This window comes from Ricinus communis, chromosome 1, assembly GCF_019578655.1.
Source record: "Ricinus communis isolate WT05 ecotype wild-type chromosome 1, ASM1957865v1, whole genome shotgun sequence".
Classification (NCBI taxonomy): domain Eukaryota; kingdom Viridiplantae; phylum Streptophyta; class Magnoliopsida; order Malpighiales; family Euphorbiaceae; genus Ricinus; species Ricinus communis.
This window is the reverse complement of record NC_063256.1, coordinates 35,196,714-35,221,728: the sequence shown is the minus strand read 5'-3', so window position 1 is coordinate 35,221,728 and position 25,015 is coordinate 35,196,714. Positions and strand designations below refer to the sequence as shown.

Genomic DNA, 25,015 nt, shown 5'->3' with positions numbered 1-25,015 from the left:
ACTCTTATCATCTCATTTACATGCTCTTGAGTTGGAATACTTAATAATTTCATAAATCAAACATAGTCTAAGTGATGAGAGAGTAAAAAAAAAAATAGAATTTTAGAATTTAGAATGGCTTATCATATAAATGATGGCAAGATTCTTACCTAAACTTGATGTATATATCACAACTAATAAGAGAGTGACACGTATATATGAGTATTTTATATTTTGGTACTGAATGATCGATACATACTTCATTTTTAAAATTTATGAATATATATCGATCATCTATCAGTTTAGTATATAGGTAAGGACATACACCAAGTCTAGATAAGAATTTTCCTGAACGATGATTGGAAATAAAATAAAATGTCATTATTTTATTAGATGAATGATTAAATTCATATAATAACTTGTCAGATATTTTTTTATATAGTTTGAAATAATCTATTTGTTCGCTTGGAGTTAGTCTCAAAATTTGCACTTTGAGATTTGTATGAGAATAGCAAATCCAAATTATTATGTAACTTGTGATAGTAGCACTTTGGTTAATTAGTCTTTTCTAATCCAAATTATTATGCCACATTTATTTATATTGCTCTATAAAAATTAAGTGTATAAAAATTTATTATGCAACTTGTTTGATTGACTGCCGGGATTTAACTTTCAAGAAAGTCGACCTCTACATAAGCAATTACAAAAAATAAAATTTTCCTTGTTTGATGAACATAAAAGTTCTCTTAGAATGTGAGCTAATTAAAGATATTAATAAATTACCATATACTTTTAATTCGATAAATTATATGACAATTATATAAGTTACTATTTTGTTTCATAAGTTGAGGCCTTGTTGAAATTTCTTTTTTTTTTTAATATAGTTTCCTGTTTTATGAAAATATTTCCTTTTATTTTTAATCTAACACTCTAACATAGTAACCATATCTACTTTAAAAAAAGAAAAAACATAAACTATATGACAACTAAAAAATGTTTACAGTAATAAGAGTTATAAATTCTTCTGTGATATAAATATTTAAAAGTTTGTTTTAGTAGAGTATATTATTTAATTTTATATTTTATTAAAATTAATTTTTGTCTTTTCTTCTCCCTACTATTATCTACTCTTTTATTATTGTTTTTTCAATAATTTTATAGGATCCTGCCTCCTTTCTAAGATAAATTATATCATGTACCCAGATTCACATAGTATTATAAATTTGGATTATTCTACACTTGCATGACATTTTTTTAAGGGTTTTGTTTGGCTGTCTTTTAATTGTATTTAATTTTTTTTTCTTTTATTTTTTAAATGACTTCTGGATAATAAAATAGTTATATATCACAAACTAATTAATTATAAAATTTAAATATAATTTTTATATTTGATATTTGGTAAAATAATAATTTTTTTTATTAAATTTTAAAAATAATTTTATTTTTATTAAATATTAATTATTTTTTATTTAAATTTTATTAATAATTGCTCCCTCCATTCCATACTAATTGACCTTTTCTAGTATTTTATTTGGATTAAGAAAGCATTTAATAGGCTTAATTATAAGAATAGTTAATGGAGACTAAATAACTATTCTGTGGGGAGGGAAGAAAAATTCTTTTTTTTTATATATATATTATTATTCTTATTATTATTATTATTATTATTATCTTCTTTTAGTGACAGTTAGAGTTCTTCGCCATCCTGCGTTTTGACAGCCCAACTTCTTTCTTCATCGGGCTTAATGTAAATAATTTATACTTTCATATTTTTAGTTATTTTATATTCTAGACTTTTCGTAGTAGAATATTTTTTATTGTTATGATTTTATGGTCAATAATGGATATGAAATATTATTAGACTAGTTAGATTTATTTATGATATGTCAGACATGATTAATATTATTTTTTATAAGCATGTTATTGAGTTATCGGTTAGTAAAGCTTACTACGGAATTTGATGGCCTTAAATCTACCCATTCCCTAGTGCCGGTCACGGGCCCACAAATCGGGTCATTACAAAGTTGGTATCAGAGCCGACCAGGGACGTCGAGGTCGACTGGTGTGACTCCCCCGACGTCGACTTCAGCCCTCCCCGCTTGTGCCGACCATGCCGCTGCCGTCACCCGCTTCCTTCCCCTTTCCTCCCGCTGCTGCGCCACCTTCTCCTCCTCCCTCCCTTACGCCGACGCTGATAAGGGACAAAGAGGCTGCCATCATCGATTCGACCTCCTACCGGCGTTCTTTCGAAAATCTGATGCCGGATTCAGACTCCCCACCCTCGAAAACCTCGGAAGCGACCCTCCTTCCCATGAAATCCCCCGCCGATAGCCTTAGGAAGCTTCACCGGAGCAGCACCTTTCCGGCCCCGATCCGGTGCCTTCCGGCCACTTTTCGGCCCCGATCCGGCGCCTTCCAACTAGACATGTTCATGGGCCTGGGTACTCGTCCGACCCGCACTCTTCGGGCCGAGCTTGGACAACAATTTTTTAATACAAGCCCGGCCCGACCCGTACCCACAAAAAGCCCGTAATTCTCAGACCGGGCTTGGGATTTATATAAAAACCCAAGCTCGGCCCGATATCTAGTTTAGTTAGTAAAAAAAAGAAATGTCATACCTAGCACTCGAACCTGTGATCTTCAACTTATAATTAAGTCCCAATACTACTTAGCTTCCTATTATTTTCGTTTATAGTTTTATTGTTATTAATAATATATTAATCAAAATAAAACCCTAAATTTAAATGTAACTACAATTTGGGACAGATTTAATAATTGATCAGGCCGGGCCGGGCTTTTCAAAAAATTTCGGGCTTGGGCTTGGGCTCAGAGATATCAAAAAATTCTCGGGCCTGGGCGGGCTCGGGCTTGTCCAAAATCAAGTCAGGCCCGGTCAGTCCCGGCGCATGAACAGGTCTACTTCCGACCACTTTCCGGCCGGAATTCTTCTATTTTCGAACTTCCCGCAACTCGAGCTTCGCGTAGGCGCTTCTAGATTTGAATTTCCACATTGTTGGCAGGACCGGCTTCCGGATCCTATTGTTTTCTGGACGCGCGAAATATTGTAATTTCAACTCGATATAATTTTATTTAGATCTTAAAAATTATGTTGTAATTTTAGAAAAATATTATGGCTATTAATTATCAATGATGGATAATTTAAAAATTATTTGGATGTAATTATTTGTGATTTTGATGTGTTACGGAGTCAGAAAAATTAATACAATTTTGCTGGCCCGACTCCCTTTAATTAATCGTAGTATATTTGAAGTATTTTTGGCAGATTCTGGACCCGTTTTATGGGGGATAAACGTTCCCTAAATAAATGTTAATGTGTGTATTATATTAAATGAATAATTAATAAATTCTATACATTTATTAAATTTACAGTTTTAGTTGATTTCTTTTTTTTTTTTTAACTAGCTAAAAATTAATTGAAAATAATTGATAAAAAAATTAAAGATAATGAAAAAACAACTATACACTTATCAAAAAAAAAAATTGAAAAAGGTTTACAGTCTTTTCCTAGTTTTAATATATTTTTGAAAAACATTTCTAAAATTATATGTATTAGAAAGAGTTTCGAAAGTTTGAGGTTTTAATTTGTTATGGAAAGGACTTCTAAATTTTTCTTAAAAGGCCATAAGTAAAAGCCCAGATGGCCATGAAACTAGTTTAGTACTCTTACTGGCTATGTGAAAGTGACAATAAAAGAGTCCAAATTAGAGCCTTAACTAAATGAAATAATCATTGTTTTAAAAACTAGATCAGATTGATCGGTTCAATCGATTCAACTAAAAATCAGTAATTGATTCAGTTAAATTTCAAAATTTAATTAAATTAAAACTTAATTTGATTTTGACCAGTTTGATCTATCAATTTAACTAAATATAATAATTAAATTAGCCGATTGAACTGATTAACTAAAAAAAATATAAAAATTTGTTAAAGTGGTGTGGTTATCTGGAATTAAAAGAGTCTGAAAGGTAGGAATGGCAGTAGGGTGTACCTGTCCATTTAAGATTATCCGAATTAAGATTATCTGAAAGGTAGGAATGGCAGTAGGGTGTAACTCTTCTTGATTTTCTTAAATATATTTTTAAAAGTTGTTTCTCTCATGGTTATCTTCTTAAAATAGCTATTTGTCCCCCCTTTTATAGTCAAGACTCAAAGGAAACCTTATTTTGTCCTAAAGTTTTGAGTTTCATACGAAAATAAACTCTCTTTTATTTGACACAGCTTGACACACGATCATGTCACGTCCTTCACCTTACGGCACGACTTGGCACACACCCATATGTGATTCTATGTTGTGTTCTTATAATTTCTTCAATTTAGGCAGAAACAGTCATAGTTTCAAGCACGCCTGTGTGATACTCATGCGTCGTACTATTCAGAATTCAAAAATACAAATGGTTTCTAGTCGTGTTTGTCTTTCCTGATTTTTTCTTCTAAGAAAGAATTAATTGCAATTTGACTTGTTTTATTATTTATGGACCTCTAATAGACTCTATTTTATCACTTACCCAAGGCATGAATTCGGTAATTTTTAAGAACTTCAGCTAGCATATGGTTAAAGAGCAGTGAAGATTGAAATTATCAGATAGGCTCAGAATTAATCCGAACCGCAAGATCAAGTCTGAAAGGGACGGTGAAGAATAAGAAGGCGGCCTAGCCATTCGGGAGGATATATGACTATGGCTCAAATTCAAGACTTCAAAGATGGCTACTATCTAGTGCTCTACTTATTTATTAGTCTACACTCTCTACTGTTTTTTTTTTTATTTAGATTTTCTCTTTTTTTTTATCTTAGTGTATTTTTAATTTTTATAATTTTTTCTTAATTCTTTTATATTTCTACACTTTTATTTTACTCTTACATCTTCATTCTTTTCTTATTTTATAATTTTAAAACATAAAATAAATCTAACATAAATCAAACATAAAACTTAAATAAATTAATATATAAATTTATCAGAAAATAATAAGGCATTAAAAAGAAAATCATTAAAAACTAATATGTTATCATATAATAATTTAATAAATTTTAGATTAGAGTCTAAAATAATAATTAAAAAAAATTATATTATTATTCTCTTGTTTAAAATAGGATTTAATGTACCAATTTTCTTTTGGTAGATTTCTATGCCTTATAATTGTGTTCATGTAATTCACATTTTCTAAACCTATTTTGATATTTTTCTCTCATTCTGTCTTAATGGTTTTTTTTTTTTTTTTTTTTGAGATAATGAATCCATCTATCAAGAACTTTACCCATTTTATCTTAATTCTAAATTAGTAATAATTTGCTATATAAATTTTATGAATAGACAATTCTATCTGGTTGTCTTTAGATGTATATCTTTACTTATATATTATTTTTTATGTGTAATTAAGAACAATTATATATATATATATATATAAAAAGTTGAATTAAAACATCAAAAATTATCATTTTTAATAAAAGGAAGGAGAGAGAGAGATTAATGGCAGAAAAAGAAGAAAACGAATAAAAAACAAAAGAAACCTCTAATTGAAGACAATTTAATTAATATTTAGGTTAATATGTCAAAATCACTGTTTTTCATAGGAAAAAAAAAAGAAAAAATTTAATATTATAATTCATAATTTTATTACATTTAAAGAGAGTCGGATAAAATTAACTATTTATAGAATTCAAATCATCTTTTTAGGTTGAGTTCCATCATCATTTTTTCTTCTCTTAGTGCATATAGAAATAAGAGAAGAATCAAAATTACATTGCTTTGATTAAATATTTCTTTTTGCAAAAATAAAAATTAGACCCTCTAAACCCGTGTGACTAGTGAATGGATCGTCAGCAGTCTATAGGACCAGGTCGACGGTTTTTTAGCGGCAGAGTGTCGATTCTCGGTTCAACCGGCTAAGTTGGACCATATTTGCCAAATATGATACTGACCAAGTCAAGCTTGATAGGGCTCATACAATTACCATTATCCACCACTAGTTGAAGTGCCTCTAAATAGGACTCATACAATTACCAAAAATCACACACGTAATCGAATTTGTTTTGACAAGAAAGTTGAGAAAATATTAATAGAAAAATGAAGGGATAAATAAAACAAACTATATTACCCAATCAAATGAAAGCTAGTGAACAAATGAAAGTAAGAAAAATACTAATTAAATGTTTGGACTGACCAATATCTTAATCCAATAAATTCACCATAACCTAACCACATTATTGGTAAATATCCAATGCAAATTGTTTGCTTGTAATGCTCATTTGTTTATTTTCTGAAAAAACAAAAAAGAAATAAAGAAGAATATGATACCCACGTGCGACATATATATATATATAATTTTGTATAGTGTGAACCACTTCCCTGCCATTATGATGCATATATTTCTCAAGACAATCTAATACACAGACATGCTTGTTAATTAAGGAATATATATATATATATATGTATATAATTAATTAATTATATGTGTTGCTTGGAGATGTATACTTGTTATCCATTTTTTCCATTTCTAACGGATGATTGTTGCTTGTCGAGTGGTTTTGTTATAATAATTCTTTGGTTAGACATTGTGTTTTGTGTGTATTCCACAAGTCTCCTCCACTATTTTGCATGATTATCTTTTGCACATATACCTTCTTTTTTCTTTTTTTTCTTTTTTAAGAATATGAATATTTCATTTAATAATAATCATAAGAAATAGAAAATTAACGACCGTAATCAAGAGATACACATAATAAAAAACACCAGTTTGTATTCAATAACTTTATAAGACCACGAATCGATCCTATAATTGTTTTTGAATAAATTTAATTGGATAAAAATTACATTTTCATTCTCACTCTTGAAAAAAATGATGATTTAGCATCATAAATAAATTTAGAACTCCATATAAGAAAAGAAATACCGTAACTTATTAAATTTTAAAATAATTATAAAAATAGCATTGTAATTTTATTAAAATTTAATAATTTAATTTTTAATATTTTTATAATTTAGTATGTAAAATTAAAAATTATAATATTTAAATACTGTGGTATCATTATTATTGTAAAAGAGGAAAGGGAAAAGGGAATTAAGTTTGATAGCTATAAACCATAATTTTTGTGGGAAATTAAAATGATTTTTTATTTTTTCAATTCCTGATATAAACAGGCACAAAGTATGGTCACATCTTTCTTTTATTTATTTATTTATTTATTGGTTTTATTTTTCCTGCACAAAAAGAGAAATTGGTGGCACCTGGTTTTTTACTTTTAACAAAAATGTATTCAAATTAAGCTTCCAATAAGAAATCTGCAGCAATGGGAATTGGACTTGGTCTACATTTTGCAATTAAGTCAGCAAATTATTTAGCCTGCAATTGACCATTTTTAAGCAAGTAGCTTACTTTTCTAGAAAAATAATTTTGTATTCTTTCACAAAAAAAGAGAGAAAAAAAAAATAGATATTCAGTAGTATTTCATATTTTATGTATTTTTTAGGACTATGTCTTGATTATTGCCCATAAATTTTATTCTGATAAATATCATATAATATATTATATTGCTACTCTTCTTATTATATAATATTTTATTTATTTGTTTGTTTTTCTTTTTATTTTTGTATAAAGAAATATTGTAATATTTTTTATAATTCGGTTAAAGATTGAGTTATTAATAAGATCTCTAAAAGCTGATCTGATCTTTGAATACCTGTAAGGATAGTTAGAAAATGCTGAACAGAGTTGTCCACTTACTCTAAGAATTAAGTTAGTAATTTATGAAAAAATAGCTTAAATATAATGAGTATGTAAAATAGTAAATATCTATAAATATGGTGTAGTGATTTCTTATATATAAACGCTGAAACTTTTTCCATCCTATTAAATGTGGAATTCTGTAAATATAAGTCGGTTTACATTCAATAGAGTCATCCCTAACACTATCTTTTGGACTTCCTGTTGTATTATTTTTTTATCTATTGATTAAAGTTAAAAAATGAAAGAAAAGAAAGATCAAATTCATGAATGCTTGTGAAAATAAAAAAAAATAAAAATAAAATATAAAGAAACCCATTAGATTTAAATAAATTTTTTATTTTTTAGATTTAAATATTTTTTATTATATAGATATTACTCTTTATTAAAGAGCACAATTGAAAATGCTTTAAATATGTTTAGATAAAATTTTGATATGTCTAATCTATTTTATACAAACAATAATTTTACTAAGAAGTTAATCTCAATTATATACATGGTAATATATATTATATTAAATTAAAATTTATTTTCAATTTTAATGCTTTTAATATGAATATTTGTATTAATCAAATTTATCATAACATCTGTATAAATAAAATCAATTATATATAAATCATATATTATTATTTATTATTTATTATTAATTTATTTTTAATTATAAACTAATACTCATCAATAATATTAAATAATTTTGTTACTAAAAATATTAACAGTTAATAGATAATATTGACATAAATCTACAAATTAATTTATTATAAAAGGAAAAATATACTCAAAAATTTCTCCCAAAAGCATACTAATTATCCGTGCAATCCGGCAATGGACAACTAGTATCACAAGACAACCATAAGTTTACTCAAAGTTAACATAATCAAACCATTGCTTCAAACCAAAATCTCTTAGCAAACCTTGAAAATTAAAAGATTTTTACTTAAATTTAATATTTATATTCTAATTAATAAAAATAAAATATATATAAATATTTTATATTTTAATATTAAATAATTAATATATTTTATTATTTAAATTAATAAAATTATATCAATTATTTATCGATTTAGTCCGTAAACTTAATATATAAATACAAATATTGATGGAAGAGGAAAAAAGGAATTTTCTTTTCTTCGATCCTTTTAACTGATTTCATCATACCGAAAAAACAGAAAGTAGGGCACCAGCAGCACTCACCTCTTAACGCCTTTTTTTTTTTATTATTATTTCTTTTTTCCTTTCTTTTCCATTTCCCATTTTCCCTCTAAACAAACACACACAGACATAATCTGCAAATCTGTGCTCTCCCTCGTGATCCTCTCTGACTCAACAAAACGACACAACACTTGAAAGAAATGGGCCCATCTTCTTCTTGTTTCAAGGAGCTCAAACAGCCAAATTACAAAAACAAAAACAGAGAACAAGAACAAACCAAAGCAACTACTCCACTTTCTCTTTAACTGAATAACAAACAAGAAACTGAAACAAACCCATTTATCCAATCTTATATAATCCAATCCTCACATACCCTTTTCTCTCTTTTCGTGTAAAGCTTCAATATTTATTTTACTTTTTTGCTGAAATGAAGTGTTTTCATTTCACCAATGGAGAAAGAAGGGAAGATGATGATGGAGGAGGAGGAGGAAACGATGTGGTTTCAAGGGTAGTCTCAAGGGTATCATGGGCAAGATCATTGAGTGTAGCATCAAGTAGTGTAGATACAACAACAAGAAGGTCTGAGTTTGACTCTGAGTGTTGTAACTCGTCAAGAGACTTATCTGATTCAGTTGGGTTTTTTGAGTTTTTATCTCAAAGAAGAGCTAATGATATAAAAGTATTTACGTTTTCTGAGCTGAAATCTGCTACAAGAGGGTTTAGTAGAGCTTTATTGATTGGTGAAGGAGGTTTCGGCTGTGTTTACAGAGGGGTTGTTAGGGTTCTTGATGAGGAAAACAATGGTCTTGACTCTAAGATGGATGTTGCTGTCAAGCAATTGAATCGCCATGGTTTCCAGGCATGTACTTTCCTTTTCTTTTTGTTTTCAAATTCTTGATTTTTTTGAAAGATAATTCCAGGGATATTAGAATAATTTTGATTAGTTGAAAATAATTAATTTGAAAAGGACATGAACTGTGTGTCTATTGTGTCTTAATGTTATAGTTGGATTAGTACAGTTCTAATCAATATAATTCTGCATGTTTCAGTTGAAAAAAATGTGTACTTCAATTATTGTACAATTTCCTGAAAAAGTTAAACAAAAAGTTCTTTCTTTTGAATTTGATTGTGAAAATTTTGTACTATGATTATGTAAAATTTCTTTGAAAAGTTGAAATTTTTTCTCTTTTCTAGATGAAGCTTATGTGAAAAAATTTATCCTTCTTGCATTCAGTTGAGGAAAAAAAAGAAGTGTCCTTTGATTATGTGCAGTTTCTTGTCGAGGCTGAAATATCTGTTCTTGAGGTGAGCTTATGTGAAAGGTTTCTCTGTTTGCATTTCTAGTATTCAGGGGCACAAGGAATGGATAAATGAAGTTAATTTCTTGGGTGTAGTTAAACATCCTAATCTTGTTAAGTTAGTTGGATATTGTGCTGAAGATGATGAAAGAGGAATGCAGCGGCTTTTGGTATATGAGCTTATGCGTAATAAAAGCTTAGAAGATCATTTATTGGCTCGAGTACCGATGCCTCTCCCATGGATGACAAGATTGAAAATTGCTCAAGATGCAGCTCGTGGGTTGGCATACCTCCACGAAGAAATGGATTTTCAGGTACTATTAATGCTGTATTCGTTGAGACCATCAGATTCAGAATATGATTTCTGGATCAGTTTGTAATGTTTGAAATTCACTCTCTATGCCTGAAGTAATTGTCTAAACAGTCCATTTTTGTATTACCGGTTAGAGTGGTGCACTTGCAGGAAGAACTTAAAAAAAAAACCAGAATCTGTATTCTTCTGGTTACTTGTGCTCATAATGAAAAATTCTGCTTTTATTCATTGTTCTCTCATTTATGAAGTTTGGAACGGTGCCTGCTCATTTTATTCCTGTGCTTTTTCATTAGGAGCAGTCTGTATTTTCTTTGTTTTCTCAGCTGGTTGTTTGCTTGGCATTTTCCATCAATTGTTGCAGCTAATATTTCGAGATTTTAAAGCGTCAAATGTTCTGCTAGATGAGGACTTCAATGCAAAGCTTTCTGATTTTGGATTGGCTAGGCAGGGTCCTCCTGAGGGACTTGGGCATGTTTCAACATCAGTAAGTAACTTTTAAAATTTTAAGCACTCAGTCTGAAGAAGTTGTCCATGTTTCAAATTTTTTTTGAATGTCTTTGAACTGTTCAAAATGGTTTTAACAACATGGGGAAAAATACAGCTGTTTCCCTGAATGTCGCCGTTGCACTCTCTAATAGTAATTTGACTGGTAATTTTGGAAGATTAGCATTATTTGTTTGTATAACTAATAAGGTAATTTATATCTTACACCTACAAAAAGAGGATGGCTTTCATTAATTTTACAATTCCTGATATCTTTCTGTTATGTGTGATAAAATTGTTCCTTAAGTATCTTTAATTCTATTCTTAAAGGTTGTTGGCACAGTGGGTTATGCCGCTCCAGAGTATGTTCAGACTGGGAGGCTGACTGCGAAGAGTGATGTTTGGAGCTTTGGAGTGGTTCTTTATGAGCTAATTACAGGAAGGCGAGCACTAGAGCGAAACCTACCTCGGGCTGAGCAGAAGCTATTGGAGTGGGTAAGACCATATGTATCAGATTCAAAGAAGTTTCACCTTATTTTAGACCCACGACTTGAGGGAGAGTATTGCATCAAATCAGCTCAGAAACTAGCAGCCCTGGCAAATAAGTGTCTAGCGAAACAGCCAAAGTCTCGCCCTAAAATGAGCGACGTAGTAGAGACATTGGGAAACATCATTAATGAGACCTCATCTCAAGATGAAGTTGCCTGTGAACCTGTTCCCGAAACTGAAGAAGTTAAGGAAGAAACCTCAGTGGAGACTGAGCCGGAGTCTACCAAACAAGGCAATGGTTGTCGGAAGAAGGTCTTTGACATAAGAGAGATCGTCAACCTGAGGAACAGATCCATAGGGAAATTAGATTGGAGAAACTGGACACCAGGGTTAGTAAGATTTTCAGAATAGGCTTTTGGTAGCGAGTAAAAAATGCGTACGCCATTTCATCATTATAGGAATGAAAAGAAAGTAATGGGGTTGACCGTCAGTTCATCACAGTCAACAAAGTGAATACAGGCATTTTCATACTGCTTAAAGTTGAAAGGTATTCATTCTCTCTTCCTTGCAAAATAGCTGTAAATATAGGTTACTGAAGCTGAGAGACATGCATGCTTCTCTCAAATACACAATGTAACGTGCCATCTATAATATGTAATTTTGCCCAAGATGAGTAGTTACATGGGCAAATTTTCTTTTTTCCCTTACAGAGTAGTATGAAGGTCTGATTCCTCAGAGAGATTAGCCTGCCCTCTTCTAGACCTACTCTTCCATGTTTTTGTGTGGAGATTTTTGAAGGGTATTTCCCCTTTTAGGAATTTACACCACAGCTGCAGGTTTTTCATGTGTCTTTGTCTGAAGTAGGTAATTTTCTCCTTGCCATTCTTCTGGATCCTGGTCTTCCAAAACATACAAATTTTTGTCAAAGATTCTCTATTCCCCAGTGGGACAGGTTATGGGATTGGCTGGGCTAAGGCCATGGATTCTTTCAACAAGTTGGTGCCATGGTCTTTCCCCCCTGGTGCCCACTAGGGTCCATCCTGGCGCTCCCAGCTCCCTCCAGTCTGTTTATCTATCCAAAATTCTGCCCCACTGCAAATCAAGGACCATTATCCTCCCCCTGTTTTGAATTTACTTCCTTTCTTTGTCTTTTTCTTTTTTATAGAGCCCATTTTGCACCCTTCTGTTAGTGCAAAAAGATGTTACATTAACAATTTATGAATTGATAATAATACATTCTGACTGCGAATTATGACAAATAGAATGATGTCATATCAGTTTATATCATTAAGTTGCTAAATGAATTAAGAGAAAAAGAGCATTTATTTGAGAAAGCAGTCTGTTCTATTAATTATGATAATCTGTCATTAAATAAGCCTCCAGAAATTATTCTCCCTGAAAAGATGATGCAGCCCTGTCCTGGCAAAAGATTGGCACAGGTATAGTATAATGAAGCATGCAAGAAGGGGAAAAAGCTATTCATCGACTCAATTAGTGTTAAAAATGAGCAATCTCTATTGCAAAGCCTCAAGTTTGGACGTGTATTAATAGAAAGAGAGTACAGCAGGAAGGAGGGGAGTGTTTCGTAGGAAGAACAGAGCTGGATAAAAGACAATACAAGGGAGGGAATAGTTGTGGAGCTCAGCATGCCTCGGATAGTTGAGGAGTTCAGGCAAATGCGAAGGAGAGAATAGTTAAGGAGTTCCATAGTGAATAGGTTAAGGAGTTCAGGTGAATGCAAAGGAGAGAATTAGAATAGTTAAGAAGTTAAGTTCAGCATTGGTCGGACAGTTAGTTAAAGAGCGAGTTCAGCACTTGCCTGAAAATCTAGACGGAAAATTGATACATATTTTAAAAGATTAATAGATTGAGCCTAGGCCCCGTAATGTTAGCTCATCCAAGGAGAGGAGAAGGTAGGGTGAGTGAGAAGGCTGGAGAGAACAAGAGTTATTTAGCTCCATCAAAAGGAGGAAAAGAAGACTTGGAACACATATATCCTCTTTTTCTTTTCAAGTTGGTCTGGGTTATTGACAGGGTCCCATTCCCATTCCCATTCCCCTGGTAGTGAAGTTACTGTTACGTTCAATGCTGGTTGGTGGGTGGTGATCATCTGATACAGTGACCTCAGAAGAGCATCGAAAGTCCAGGTAAAGTGAAAAGCATGAAAATCAAACTTCACACCAGTGACACCCCACCCAACACGTGTATCCCTCTTCTTGACTTCCCAATAATACTTCAACTTTCTTGGTGAGCTGCACATCATCACCTACGACTTTAGGTTCACTTTTTGCTCCTTTTTCATCACCTGCTCTGCTCTTGCTGCTAGAGGAATAACATAATTTTGTTCATAGCTTTTTCCACTAACATAATTCACATCTAAGAGCAAATACACATATGGCTATATGAAGAAGAGCTTACCACCTTCTCTTTTTTCACTTCCTGTGCAAAAAGAAACTATTAAATCTATTAACTCGTAGTGTGTACATCTGTAGAATGATTGACATATGCATCTGAGTACAAGAACAACAAAAATATATATATATATATTGAAATTTATATCAAATACAACAAGCCAGGCTGCAAGAAGAAAACAAAAAAAAGGACCGACTAGTCATACAAAACAGCACTTGCATCCATCATTTAACTGCTTCAAGTGTTGCATTTCAGTAGATCTAAGAATATGCAACACGCGAGCTTGTGTTACAGGCGGACCTGGAATTTAGTCCGTGGAAGGTTGATTTCGAATACATTAGCTGAATCATGAACTGTACAGTCGTCAGATAACTATTCCTTGAATGCCCAATTTACCAAAATAGTTTCCAACCCGCCCGTGTTGTCTTGTGTTGTTTTGAGCTATAAAGAGATACAGCTTTAATTATGTTCCTTTACTCCATTTCAAGCATAAAGCGGGGAAGGCGAGGGTCGAGGATAAGTAACTACATTCCTTCCACCATTACAAGCATCATCAGCACTTCGTCTACGAATCCTGCGCACATTATTCGAATTGGTATTATTGCTTTCAGTTCCCTTAGAATCCTGGAGTTGCTCCAACGATGTCACAATCTCGTCCATGTTTGGCCGGAACTTGGGTTCTGTGGATATGCAACGTAATGTAAGAGTAGCTGCCTTGTAGGCAACTTCCATTGGATATTGGCCTTCAAGACGATTGTCTAGTATGCGAAAAATCTTTCTTTTGTTTGCCAGGTAGGGCTTAGCCCATTCCACAAGATTGTGTTCTCCAGATGGCCGATTTTTATCAATTGCTCTCCTGCCAGACAACATTTCTAACAAAACAACTCCAAAGCTATAGACATCACTCCTGGCAGTTAAATGACCTAGTCAGAGAAGTGAAGTCATTATCAGAACCAGCACATACGAGAAAACTGACAACTAGGTAAGAGCAAGAACAGTTGCACAGACAAATGCATGGAAAGAAATGAAAAAGCACCTGAAATGGCCATATTGAGTAGTCTAAACAACCGGACAGTAGTTAACTAACAAATTAAGTACTACAACACACAATCTGGGTCAAATAATACCTGTGGCTAGATATTCCGGAGCTGCATATCCATAGGTACCCATAACCCTAGTAGAGACATGACTTTTATCACCTGTTGGGCCATCCTTGGCCAACCCAAAATCAGAGAGCTTTGCATTGTAGTTCTGAGATTATGTCACAACAGAAATTCTTAGAAGAGCTGCGAGAAGGTGAAATGGACTTTCTCGAACCATCTAATAACCACTATTTGAAATAGAAAAATCTTTTGACATGTCATACGTACAGAATCAAGTAGAATATTGGACGTCTTGAAGTCCCGATATATAACTTTATTTTCAGCACTATGAAGAAATGCAAGCCCTTTTGCAGCACCAAGAGCAACTTTCAAGCGGAGATTCCAAGAAAGAGGTTGGAAGTAAGATCCTCCTGGTAGAACAGCAGTAAAAGTATGAAAAACTAAAATGCTGATCAGACCCTTATGAGCCTATCAATGTCTTATAGATGGAACAGGAACTCACTCCTAAATAAATGATTTTCCAAGCTGCCCCGAGGCATGAACTCATACACCAAAAGCCGGTGTTCATCCTCTAAGCAATAACCAATCAGCTTCACAAGATTAGGATGAGAAAATTGCCCTAGATAATTTACTTCAGCCTAAACAAAGAGCAAACGCATGAACATCATCAGCATCCAGAATAGTAATACAGGTTTATAAATTTCTATTAAATGCCCAATCTTACAATATAATTTTTGTGGTTATTTAAAGGTACCAGCCTACTATCTTGTTCTGGGTGTAAATCTACCTTAATTAAACTTTAATAGGCTCTTGAAAAAATATTAGTCATTCATGATGCGAGACTTTCTGTGCACATGCAGAAAACTGCAGAAAGAAGAAAATGAACTTACCAACCACTCCTTGTGACCTTGGAAACCCTCTTGGTTGAGCCTTTTCACAGCAATTACCACTCCAGTTCCAGGCTTGGTAGCAGCAAATGAATTCTCATCAATCCATCCCTTAAAAACTGAACCAAAACCACCTTCTCCTAATACACTATCAGGACGGAAATTTCTGGTGGCCATCCTGAGATCAGAAAAATTGAAGTTCTTCAGATTGGAAGACTGCAAGATCTCGCCTTCACTCCGAGGAGTTGGTGGCACTGAAAATGATGAAACCTTGCTGCCTGTACTAAGATCATTTCCATCTGTGCTAATACACTTTGAACTCAACCCTGCATAAGCCAATATGTAATCACTACAGAAATTGATAGTCATCAGAGCATTGCTTAAATATTTCCCATGCATTACAGAACTTCAGCAATCCTTTTCCAGAGAAGCTTAGATTCCAAATGCACAAACGATACAGAATAACATTTGTATATTGCCAGGGCAACCAAGTTTAGTTAAAGCATATCAAATAAACAATATTAGACCTGTTTAATTGGCAAAAAACAAGAAAAAGAAACCCATGTAAATTTTGCTCTTTTTGCTGTTTCAATTTTATTGGAATAATAAACTGTAATCAATTCAGATTGAGAACATACAATTAAGCTGATCATTCAGGTCAGATGGAGTTTCCCAGAACCCAACAGATATATTTGTCCTTTTCTTTCATGATTTATTGAAATACCAGAAAGGGCTATAGAGACAAATAAGAGCATCAATTTGTGTCAGTCATCCAATTCCACAGAACTCAAGTCTTAATTGGTAAACAAACCACAACTACTCAAAAAGAAAAAGAGCTTTTAGTTAATTTTCAACAAAAGTGTAATAACTCTCACTCAAGCATACCGCAATCAGAAACTAAATCCAACATTCAAATATCTTTAGTTCCAATCCATAAAAAAGGAAGTAAAGCATTACCAAAAGGGGAAAGATTGAAAAGCTATAATAACCTAAATTAAGCAGACAGTATTAACAAAAGCAAAGTACATATGGGTCTAAAAAACAGGTGTGAATAATTGAAGTACCTGTGTTGAAGGGGCTCTCAGCTTTAATTTGAGTGCTGAAGCAAACCCCCATGAAAATAAATCAAGAAACAAAGTTACCCTTTTGAAGCTCTCTTCCTACAGATCACACAAAAAGAATGGAACTTTGAGCTTCAAACATCTTTTTTAGAAAAAAAACCAAAATTTAGACAGCCAAACAAAAGTACAGATCTAAGTGTGAAACCAAAGGGGAAACAAAAGACTCTTTCATGCAGAAAATTCAAAAGCTTTACCCAGAAAACGAAAAACAGCAACCATTATATTGCTAATATTTTTTTTTTAAACAAACAAAAAACAAAAAAGAACCCATGAATGAGAAGATAAAGAATTTAAGAACCCACCTCTTCTTTTGTTATTAGAATAATAAATCAAGAGCACAAATAAGTAAAGATAAAGAAGAAGAAGAAGAAGAAGAAGAAGAAGAAGACGAAGAGGGAGAAAGTTGACCAAGTTTGAGCTATGTTTTGGAATGACTAGTTGCAAGCAATAGAGAGAGTCTGTACACATATAGAGAAAGAGAGAGAGAGAGTAGAATTAATGGCGGGCTGGTCCCGCTTTTAAGCCTAACAATTTATACTCTTTCTTGTAGCCTATAGCTTCGATTGCTGTCTTTTTTTCCCCTTTTTTTCTTTGTAAAAAACAGAGGTCAAGTCAGAGAAGAGCAGATAAGCCTGCAGAAACTGCCACCATTCTTCACCGTTAGATATTGCTTCTAAGCAATAATCCAACAATTCTTTTTCTAGTTTTTATTAATATATAATATTATCAACTTTCTTTTCTTCTTCTTCCTCTGCCTCCTCTTCTTCTTTAGCTGGCTTGGCTTCAAACAATTCAGCTTCTTTTTCTTTTCTCTTTCCTTTTATAAGGTTTCTTTTCTTATGGACTTTCTTTTGTTGACTAATGATGATCATCGCAGAATTTTTGTTTTATTTTTTTCAATTTATAAGCAAGACGAAGTGATATTGGGATCACTCTTGATTTTGTACATTTTAATTATTTGTTTCTTGAATAAATTTAGAACTATAATAATACATTTCTAAATTAATATTAATATAAAATATATAGTTAATAAATATAAATACATACTTTAAATTTGATAGATTAGATTAGTTATTTTAATATTTTAAATTTTAATTTAAATTAAATATATATAATTTTATTTTTTTAATATCTAAATATTTTTTTAATTAATGTAATATACATCTTAATTTTATTTTATTATGTTAATATTTAAATTTTTTATGTAATATATATAACTTATTAAATAAAAATATATATTAAAAAGTGTTAAAATATTATAAAACATAAAATTAAAATATTAATTCTAAAAAAGACATATGTATTTAGCCTCATTAATATAACATACCAAATTACTGTATTAATATTTATTAGAGATATATACCTCAATAAAATAATCTCTCGTACTCCTTACTTTTAATTTTTATTTGAAAAATATACAATTTTACTTATAAATTTTCAGAAACATATATCATATTCCTAAGCAATATTTAATAAATTAGTGAATTATTATGTTTAATAAATCATATTAATAAGTGTTTTCTAACCATTTAAAATTAGAATGTAGTGACATTATTTATATGACATATATCTCAGGTAGAAATTTTACAAAATAATAATTGTAACTAATTAACAAATTATTGTATAATGAATCTAATTAATTTAAAAAATGTTAATATACATATTTACTGCTTTTAAAATAATTTTTTTAATAGATTAAAATTTTAATTAAATTTAAAATTCGAGAAGATTTTAGTAGAAATGTCAATATATCAAAATTAAAGCTGATAGTTCAACCCATCTAACTCTATTCAAAGTCCTTAAAGCCAATCATTTCAGTATCAATCAAATTTGAGCAAATTTGTAGTTAAAAAGAGAATCATTATATTATTGATTAAATCTGAAAAAAAAACTAAAAATGAATTGAGAAACTAATTTAATAGTATCATATAAACTAGTTTCTTGATCTAGTTGGTTAGAATTTAAACAATTATTCAGTATTTTGACATTTTTTTAATGTATTTTGATGAATGATAAATCCTTTTCAAACAACATCATTACAATAGGTCCCAAATACAAGTTGGGAATCAACATTATTGTTCTTGTTTATCCTCATAAATACTTGAATTTTAATATCATATGATTAAGAAAAAGAACAAGAATCAAATCCATTTTAACTTTATTCAAGTTCCTTAAAAGTTGAGTACTCAATATGATGGAATCTAAAAATAAATAAATTTAATAAATACAGAAGAATTAATTGAGAATATTTCAAATATGTATATATCTTGTTTTCTTGGGCCCAAATACAACTTAGGGATCAATTTATATATATTTCAGAAAAGAAGAAAAAGAGATCCTCAAGTTGTGGATTCTTTGGCTGTTTCTTTATTAGCAACTTGCATGATGCATGCACAGGTTTGCATGGGCCATATGAGTACCCCTCTGTACATAATGTACTAATTGGAAAGAAATTGCCAAAGTCACAAGTGGTCTCTTCCTGGTTGAAAATATTAGCACCCTCTTCCTCCCCCTTACCTGGAAAGTGAAGAAAAAAATGGATTCTTTAATGTGACCAAAAAATTATCATTTACTGATGTTTGATAATTCCAAGCTACATGTTGACATTCACATGCATTACTGCTGTTTCTTCCACATTCACAGAAAAAAGAAAAGAAAAAAAAAAAAAAAAGAACCCAAGTTTTCTGATAGAATACTTTTTGGGTACAATGAATATCTTGCATACCCATTTGTTGTGCTGTGATGAGAGCTACATTTGAGCTAAAGTTTACCCTTTTATAGTACAGAATCATGACCAATCCATTTCCACAATGTTTCTTTTTTTAGGTTTTGTTTTTATATTGTTTTAACATATACAGTTTGGGAAACTCATCTCTTTATTTTATGTGAAGCAAATTATTCATAGTTGTAATTTAGAGGTCAAAAAAGAAAGGAAGAAAGCAAGAAAAAGGAAAGAAATGCTTCTTGAATTGTTAGATATCCAAATTCAAAGTTTAACTAATAAAATTAAGAGTAAACCCATTTCTAATTGATTTAATCTTTAGGTTTTATTGGTTTTAACTAATAGAACCAATTTTTAGAGACAAGATAGAAAGTAGGCCTACCTTTGGTCTCTTCTTCTCCATCAAGCACATAAACTTAAGGATTTGAGAGTCCAAACTATATAATATATATATATATATATATATATGGAAAGCCAGATTTTCTGATAAGATTTTATGGAGTATAATTTTAAGAAACCATATTATGTTATTTTCTAATCAAAGAATTACAAATAACATATCTATAAAAGTATTAATTATAATATTTATAAAAAAATTGAAATTGATCTTAAATACTAATAATGAACAGGTAAAAATTTATAATTTATTTAAATATAAGACTATTATATTCTTAAAGAAATAGTTATAATAAGTATAATAATTATCATATTTACTATATATATTAATATAATCAATTTTATTATCTTTCTAATAAAATATATATTTATATTTATATATATAAATAAAAATAATAATAAAATAGTAAAACAATAAAAATTCTAAATTTGAATCATAAAAAAAAGTTAAAAAAATTATGACAGGTTTAAGAATTTATTGATCAAATATAATAATTAGAAAAAAACTTCAATCTATATATATGTGATATTAAAAAGTAACAATAAAAAAATAATTAGCAAGAAATCTAACAATCTGATTTTAAAAAAATAATTATTGTATAGACGTAATGAGGACTTATTAGTATAATAAATTAGATATAAAATTAAAATTAATAAATTTATATACTTCTCATATTTATTTTTCTTAACATATAATAAATATAAAAATATCACAAGACCATATTATATAATTTTTATAAACGACTGATATAAATGTAAATATAAATATCATTAAAATAAACGTAAAGTTTATATTGTATATTAATATTATTATAAATTAAATTATATATCATATAAAATATAAAATTTAAATATAAAATAAATAAAATAATTATGATCAAATTGCTAGTTAATCAAGTATGCTTAAAAGGATCAAGTGACACAAACATTTAAGGAACCTCGAATGTCTAAAGTATCATATCTTTAATTAAAGAAGCTCTTCATTCAAATTCTTAGAGACGTATTATGGAGAAGAAACTAAATGTATTTTAAGAAAACCGAGACCTAGTTCTTAGTCCTTTTCTCACTTTCTCCACATGTTAGTTACAAACAAATGGGTCTTCTTAACATGTTAGTTACAAACAAATGGGTTTTCTTGAAGTAAGAAAAAAACATTAATAAAGGCTTCATGCATATAAAAGTAACATGATGATTGTTTAAACATGTAATTAAACTTGCTTGAATTCTTCATCTCAAGCATACAAATTTCTTAAGCGCTTAAACCCACAATCTCAATACTAAGAGTCTTAATCTACTCAAATTATCCACCACTTTATTATGTTGTCATGACTTATGCACGAACTTGTATAGAAATCGACCAATAAAAGCATATTATCTAGTATGTATATTACTCCTTAACTGCCTTTAACTACTTAAATACTTAATAACTTGATGACCCGTGTAAAGAACAAACTCGTTAGCAATCAAATAGTATTTTCATATCTTCAATGCCTACACAATAATATAAAATTCTTAAGTAATTTTCATCTAGCCTTATATAATTTCTCACTAGAAAAATGCATTTGGTCTCTTCTTTTGTGATAATAGAATACCCGCTATATTAGCATCACACTCAATCTGACATAATTTATTAAAGTTAGCAAAGCTAAGACAGTAATAATACATAACTTCTTTTTATAAGAGAAAAGTTTGTTCTTGTTCCTCACCTCAATGGAACTTACCCTTCTTTAAATATTCAATAATAAGAGCTACAATATAAGTAAAGTATTTAATAAATTACCAATAGAAAGTTCCTAACCTATAAAAGCTCCGCACATCACTCATATTTTTTGGGTTTGACCACTCTCTAATAGTTTTCAATTTCTCCTTATCTACTTTAATTCCATCTTTCCTTCAATAAAACCTAAGAGTAATAAACCATCACTTATAAGTATCTTTTTTTTTTTAAATTAGCATATATTTTATATTCTCTCAACGCACTTAACACTTTTGAATATATCTTAGATGCTTCTCAACAAATTTACTATAGATCAATATATTATCAGAATATACCATAATAAATTTACCAATAGAAAGGTGCAAAACCTTATTCATTAGCCTTATAAAAGTGCTTAGTCATTCATCAATCTAAAAGGCATAACCACTCATATAACCATTCTCTTGTCTTAAAAGTTGTCTTTCACTTATCTCTAGGATGAATTATGATATAATAGCTACATCTATGGCGCTAAATATTTTGAATAGGAGATAGTTTATTATGCAATTCTTTAAGGACTGTACAAGAATCCTTTCACCTCCATTAAAAAATCATTCATTTCTAGTAGTTTGCTTACACTCTTCCTTTTTATGATCAATAATTGAAACATCATCTCAACCTTTAAAACTATGCTTCGCGCTTCCTATACACTTATAACCATCTGGATTTCAATTATATATCGAATGACAGGCTTCAAACACTAAAATAACGACCTACTTATTGCTATCACTTTCTAACAGTTGGTTCCTCTCGGCTAATATCAAAAATTCTAAGGTGTATTCATTTATACTCCTCATTTCCTGAGTGCATCTTTGATATAATTCAAACATGTATTAATCATAATTAGAAGGCAAAAATGTTCCTCTTAATGTTTGTTTCATTCTTCTCTATGTTTGAACTGGACCTTTTTTCTCTCTAATCTGAATCTCTTTCATACATTCCTATTAAAGAAATGCTCCTCTCTTAAATAAAAAAAATCTATTAACTTCACCCTTCTCTTTAAGGATCTCCATATAGTAAAAGAAAATGATCTACTTTAGTAATTCAAACTATAAAAGAAAAGGGAAAACGATCCCAGATATCCCGATCTTTAACCATTTTCTCAAATCTACCATCACCTTTAAAATGTATCAATTTGGTCCACCATGTTTGCATCTTGTATCATTCCTATCCACCCGTGTTTTGGCGTGTGCCATTAATGATATGGCGTCCACACGTTGCTCTGGTTTGTCTACGTGGTTGCTCTGCTTTGTCTACGTGGCTGAGGACATAGAAGTGCCTCAAAACTCACTATTTCGTCCCTATTACTTCCCCAATTTTTTTCCCAATTCTATCCCTAATTCTAATTTCTAGGGTTTCTAATTTTTACCCGTTTTGTCCATATATATAGCCTCATTTTGCTCATTTCGCCCATTTTGCTCTATTATCTTTGTCCCTTCTTCTGTGGTCCATTATTGTTAAAGCTCGTGCCTGTGGTCCCCCGCAAGATGGCTCCTTCCAAAAAACGACAACGAAGGTATGTATTTATTAATACATTGAATGGTAAAGCAATGCAAGTGGTGGGGAATCTTATTGTCATGGGTATAACATTGTATGAAAAATGCATTTGTTATTACTACAACCTTTGAGCACTTACATTTGCATTTGCATTTGTTATTACTACATGCATTTGCATTTGTTATTACTAGAAAGTGGCATTCGTATTGTTGCATTACTAATATAATTATTGTATATTTCTGCAGTATTCCTATTGAATTTTATCATGGTGGGACATTAATTAGTAATCCTATAGTCAACTATGTTGGTGGGTGTTCTGTAAATCTTAGTGGCATTTCTAGTTTCACTATGGATGATATTAAGGAGATAGTGAAAACATTAGGATATACACATTTCTTAAGTGTTACCTATGAACCCCCTAGGAGATGGAACCCTACAGGGAAGGAACTAGGCTTAGTTTTTGTTGAGACTGAGGAAGAGTGCAAAAAGATGTTTGCAAAAGGTTTAGAGTATGGCTTTTTAAAAGTTTATGCTGAAGCTGTAACAATTACTCCAAACTGTCGGCAAACTATAACTGAAAATGAGAATCAACATCATAATGACAATGCAGATGAACCATTGACTGTAGTTGGATTTGAAAATGCAAATCAAAATGAAACTGAACTTGAAAGTGTTGTAAATAAATGGGAAAATCAAGTAGAACCTGAATGTGTAAACAATGTTGATGACTATGTTGGATCCAGTAAGGATGAAGATTATACCCCTGAAAATGATGAATGTATTGATGAGGATAGCCTATCTTCTGATGTTTCTGACTCAGATGTGGATGAGGAATATGTGACTGCAAAACAGAATTTGAAGGACCTTAGCAAGACTGTAGTTGACAATGGATTTGGTTTAGGATTGGATAAGGACCAAGGGAGAGATGACACTGGGTTTGTGGAGGCTAGTAGCAATACTAGAGTGGATGGCAATTTGAGTAATAATAGTGAGTGCCATTCTGAGTACCCTGACAATGATGCTGAAGTTGATACTCTTGTTTCAAGTGATGAGGATGACTGTGGTTTTAGGAAAAAAAGAGGGAGAAAAAAATAATTTACAATCCTAAGTGTAATCATCAAGAGTTAAAGTTTGTAGCATGAATGAAATTCACAAATGCAGAACAATTTAGAGGAGCAGTACAGAATTATGCTATTGCAAATGGGTATGATGTGTGGTGGAAAAGGATTGGAGAAGATAGGATGGAAGTACAATGTAAAGAAAATTACAGTTGGAGAGTGTATGCTTCAAAAGTTCCAAATGAAAGGACATTCATGGTTAGGACTGTTAGACTTAACCATAACTGTGCTAAGGTGCAAAGAAATAATATGGCAACTACAAAGTGACTGGCTGATGAGTTTTTAAATGAATTTAGAAAGAAACCAAATTATTCTGTAGTTGAAATAGAATCTGATTTGATGACAAAATATGCATTAAAGGTCTCAAAATGCTCATGTTATAGGGCAAAAAAGCTGGCTTTAGTGAAGCTTAATAGAGGCTCATTATGCCAAGTTGAGATCCTATATGCATGAATTAAAGAGAGTTGATAGAGAATGATGTTTTGACCTAGAATGCAATATGGAAGGGGATAATTCTATTTTTTAAGGATTATACATATGTTTTAGTGGATT

General features: G+C 30.9%; 2 protein-coding genes across 5 annotated transcripts; one reads left to right on the top strand and one right to left on the bottom strand.

Moving 5' to 3' along the window:
- The first annotated feature begins 8,859 nt into the window (after positions 1-8,859).
- Positions 8,860-12,273, top strand: LOC8286426 (serine/threonine-protein kinase PCRK1). Its single transcript, XM_015726762.3, has 4 exons — positions 8,860-9,727; positions 10,220-10,480; positions 10,841-10,963; positions 11,293-12,273. The coding sequence occupies exons 1-4, from the start codon at positions 9,296-9,298 to the stop codon at positions 11,860-11,862; spliced, it is 1,386 nt and encodes a 461-aa protein (XP_015582248.2). The 5' UTR covers positions 8,860-9,295; the 3' UTR covers positions 11,863-12,273.
- Positions 12,274-13,962: 1,689 nt separating this feature from the next.
- On the bottom strand, positions 13,963-17,694 carry LOC8286588 (probable serine/threonine-protein kinase PBL9). 4 transcript variants are annotated; one of them, XM_048371962.1, is made up of 7 exons: positions 17,513-17,694; positions 16,918-17,013; positions 15,857-16,179; positions 15,469-15,604; positions 15,234-15,376; positions 14,991-15,114; positions 13,963-14,786 (listed from the first exon to the last, which is right to left on the bottom strand). In XM_048371962.1, exons 2-7 carry the CDS (start codon positions 16,967-16,969, stop codon positions 14,347-14,349), a joined length of 1,218 nt encoding a protein of 405 aa, XP_048227919.1. In that variant the 5' UTR covers positions 16,970-17,013; positions 17,513-17,694; the 3' UTR covers positions 13,963-14,346. The 4 variants fall into 4 exon arrangements, with proteins under 4 accessions (XP_048227919.1, XP_048227917.1, XP_048227913.1 ...); XM_048371960.1 differs by having other exon boundaries at positions 17,383-17,516; XM_048371956.1 differs by lacking the exon at positions 17,513-17,694 and adding an exon at positions 17,277-17,476.
- Between the last annotated feature and the right edge of the window lie 7,321 nt (positions 17,695-25,015).

Excerpts from the sequence above, each read along its gene's own strand:
- LOC8286426 (XM_015726762.3), top strand. The coding sequence starts at position 9,296 with ATGAAGTGTTTTCATTTCACCAATGGAGAAAGAAGGGAAGATGATGAT. Across the intron at positions 9,728-10,219 it reads TGAATCGCCATGGTTTCCAG|GGGCACAAGGAATGGATAAA; the intron begins GCATGTACTTTC and ends TCTAGTATTCAG. Across the intron at positions 10,481-10,840 it reads ACGAAGAAATGGATTTTCAG|CTAATATTTCGAGATTTTAA; the intron begins GTACTATTAATG and ends CAATTGTTGCAG.
- LOC8286588 (XM_048371962.1), bottom strand. The coding sequence starts at position 16,969 with ATGGGGGTTTGCTTCAGCACTCAAATTAAAGCTGAGAGCCCCTTCAAC. Across the intron at positions 15,605-15,856 it reads AAGGTCACAAGGAGTGGTTG|GCTGAAGTAAATTATCTAGG; the intron begins GTAAGTTCATTT and ends CTCTTTGTTTAG. Across the intron at positions 15,377-15,468 it reads GGAAAATCATTTATTTAGGA|GAGGATCTTACTTCCAACCT; the intron begins GTGAGTTCCTGT and ends CTGTTCTACCAG.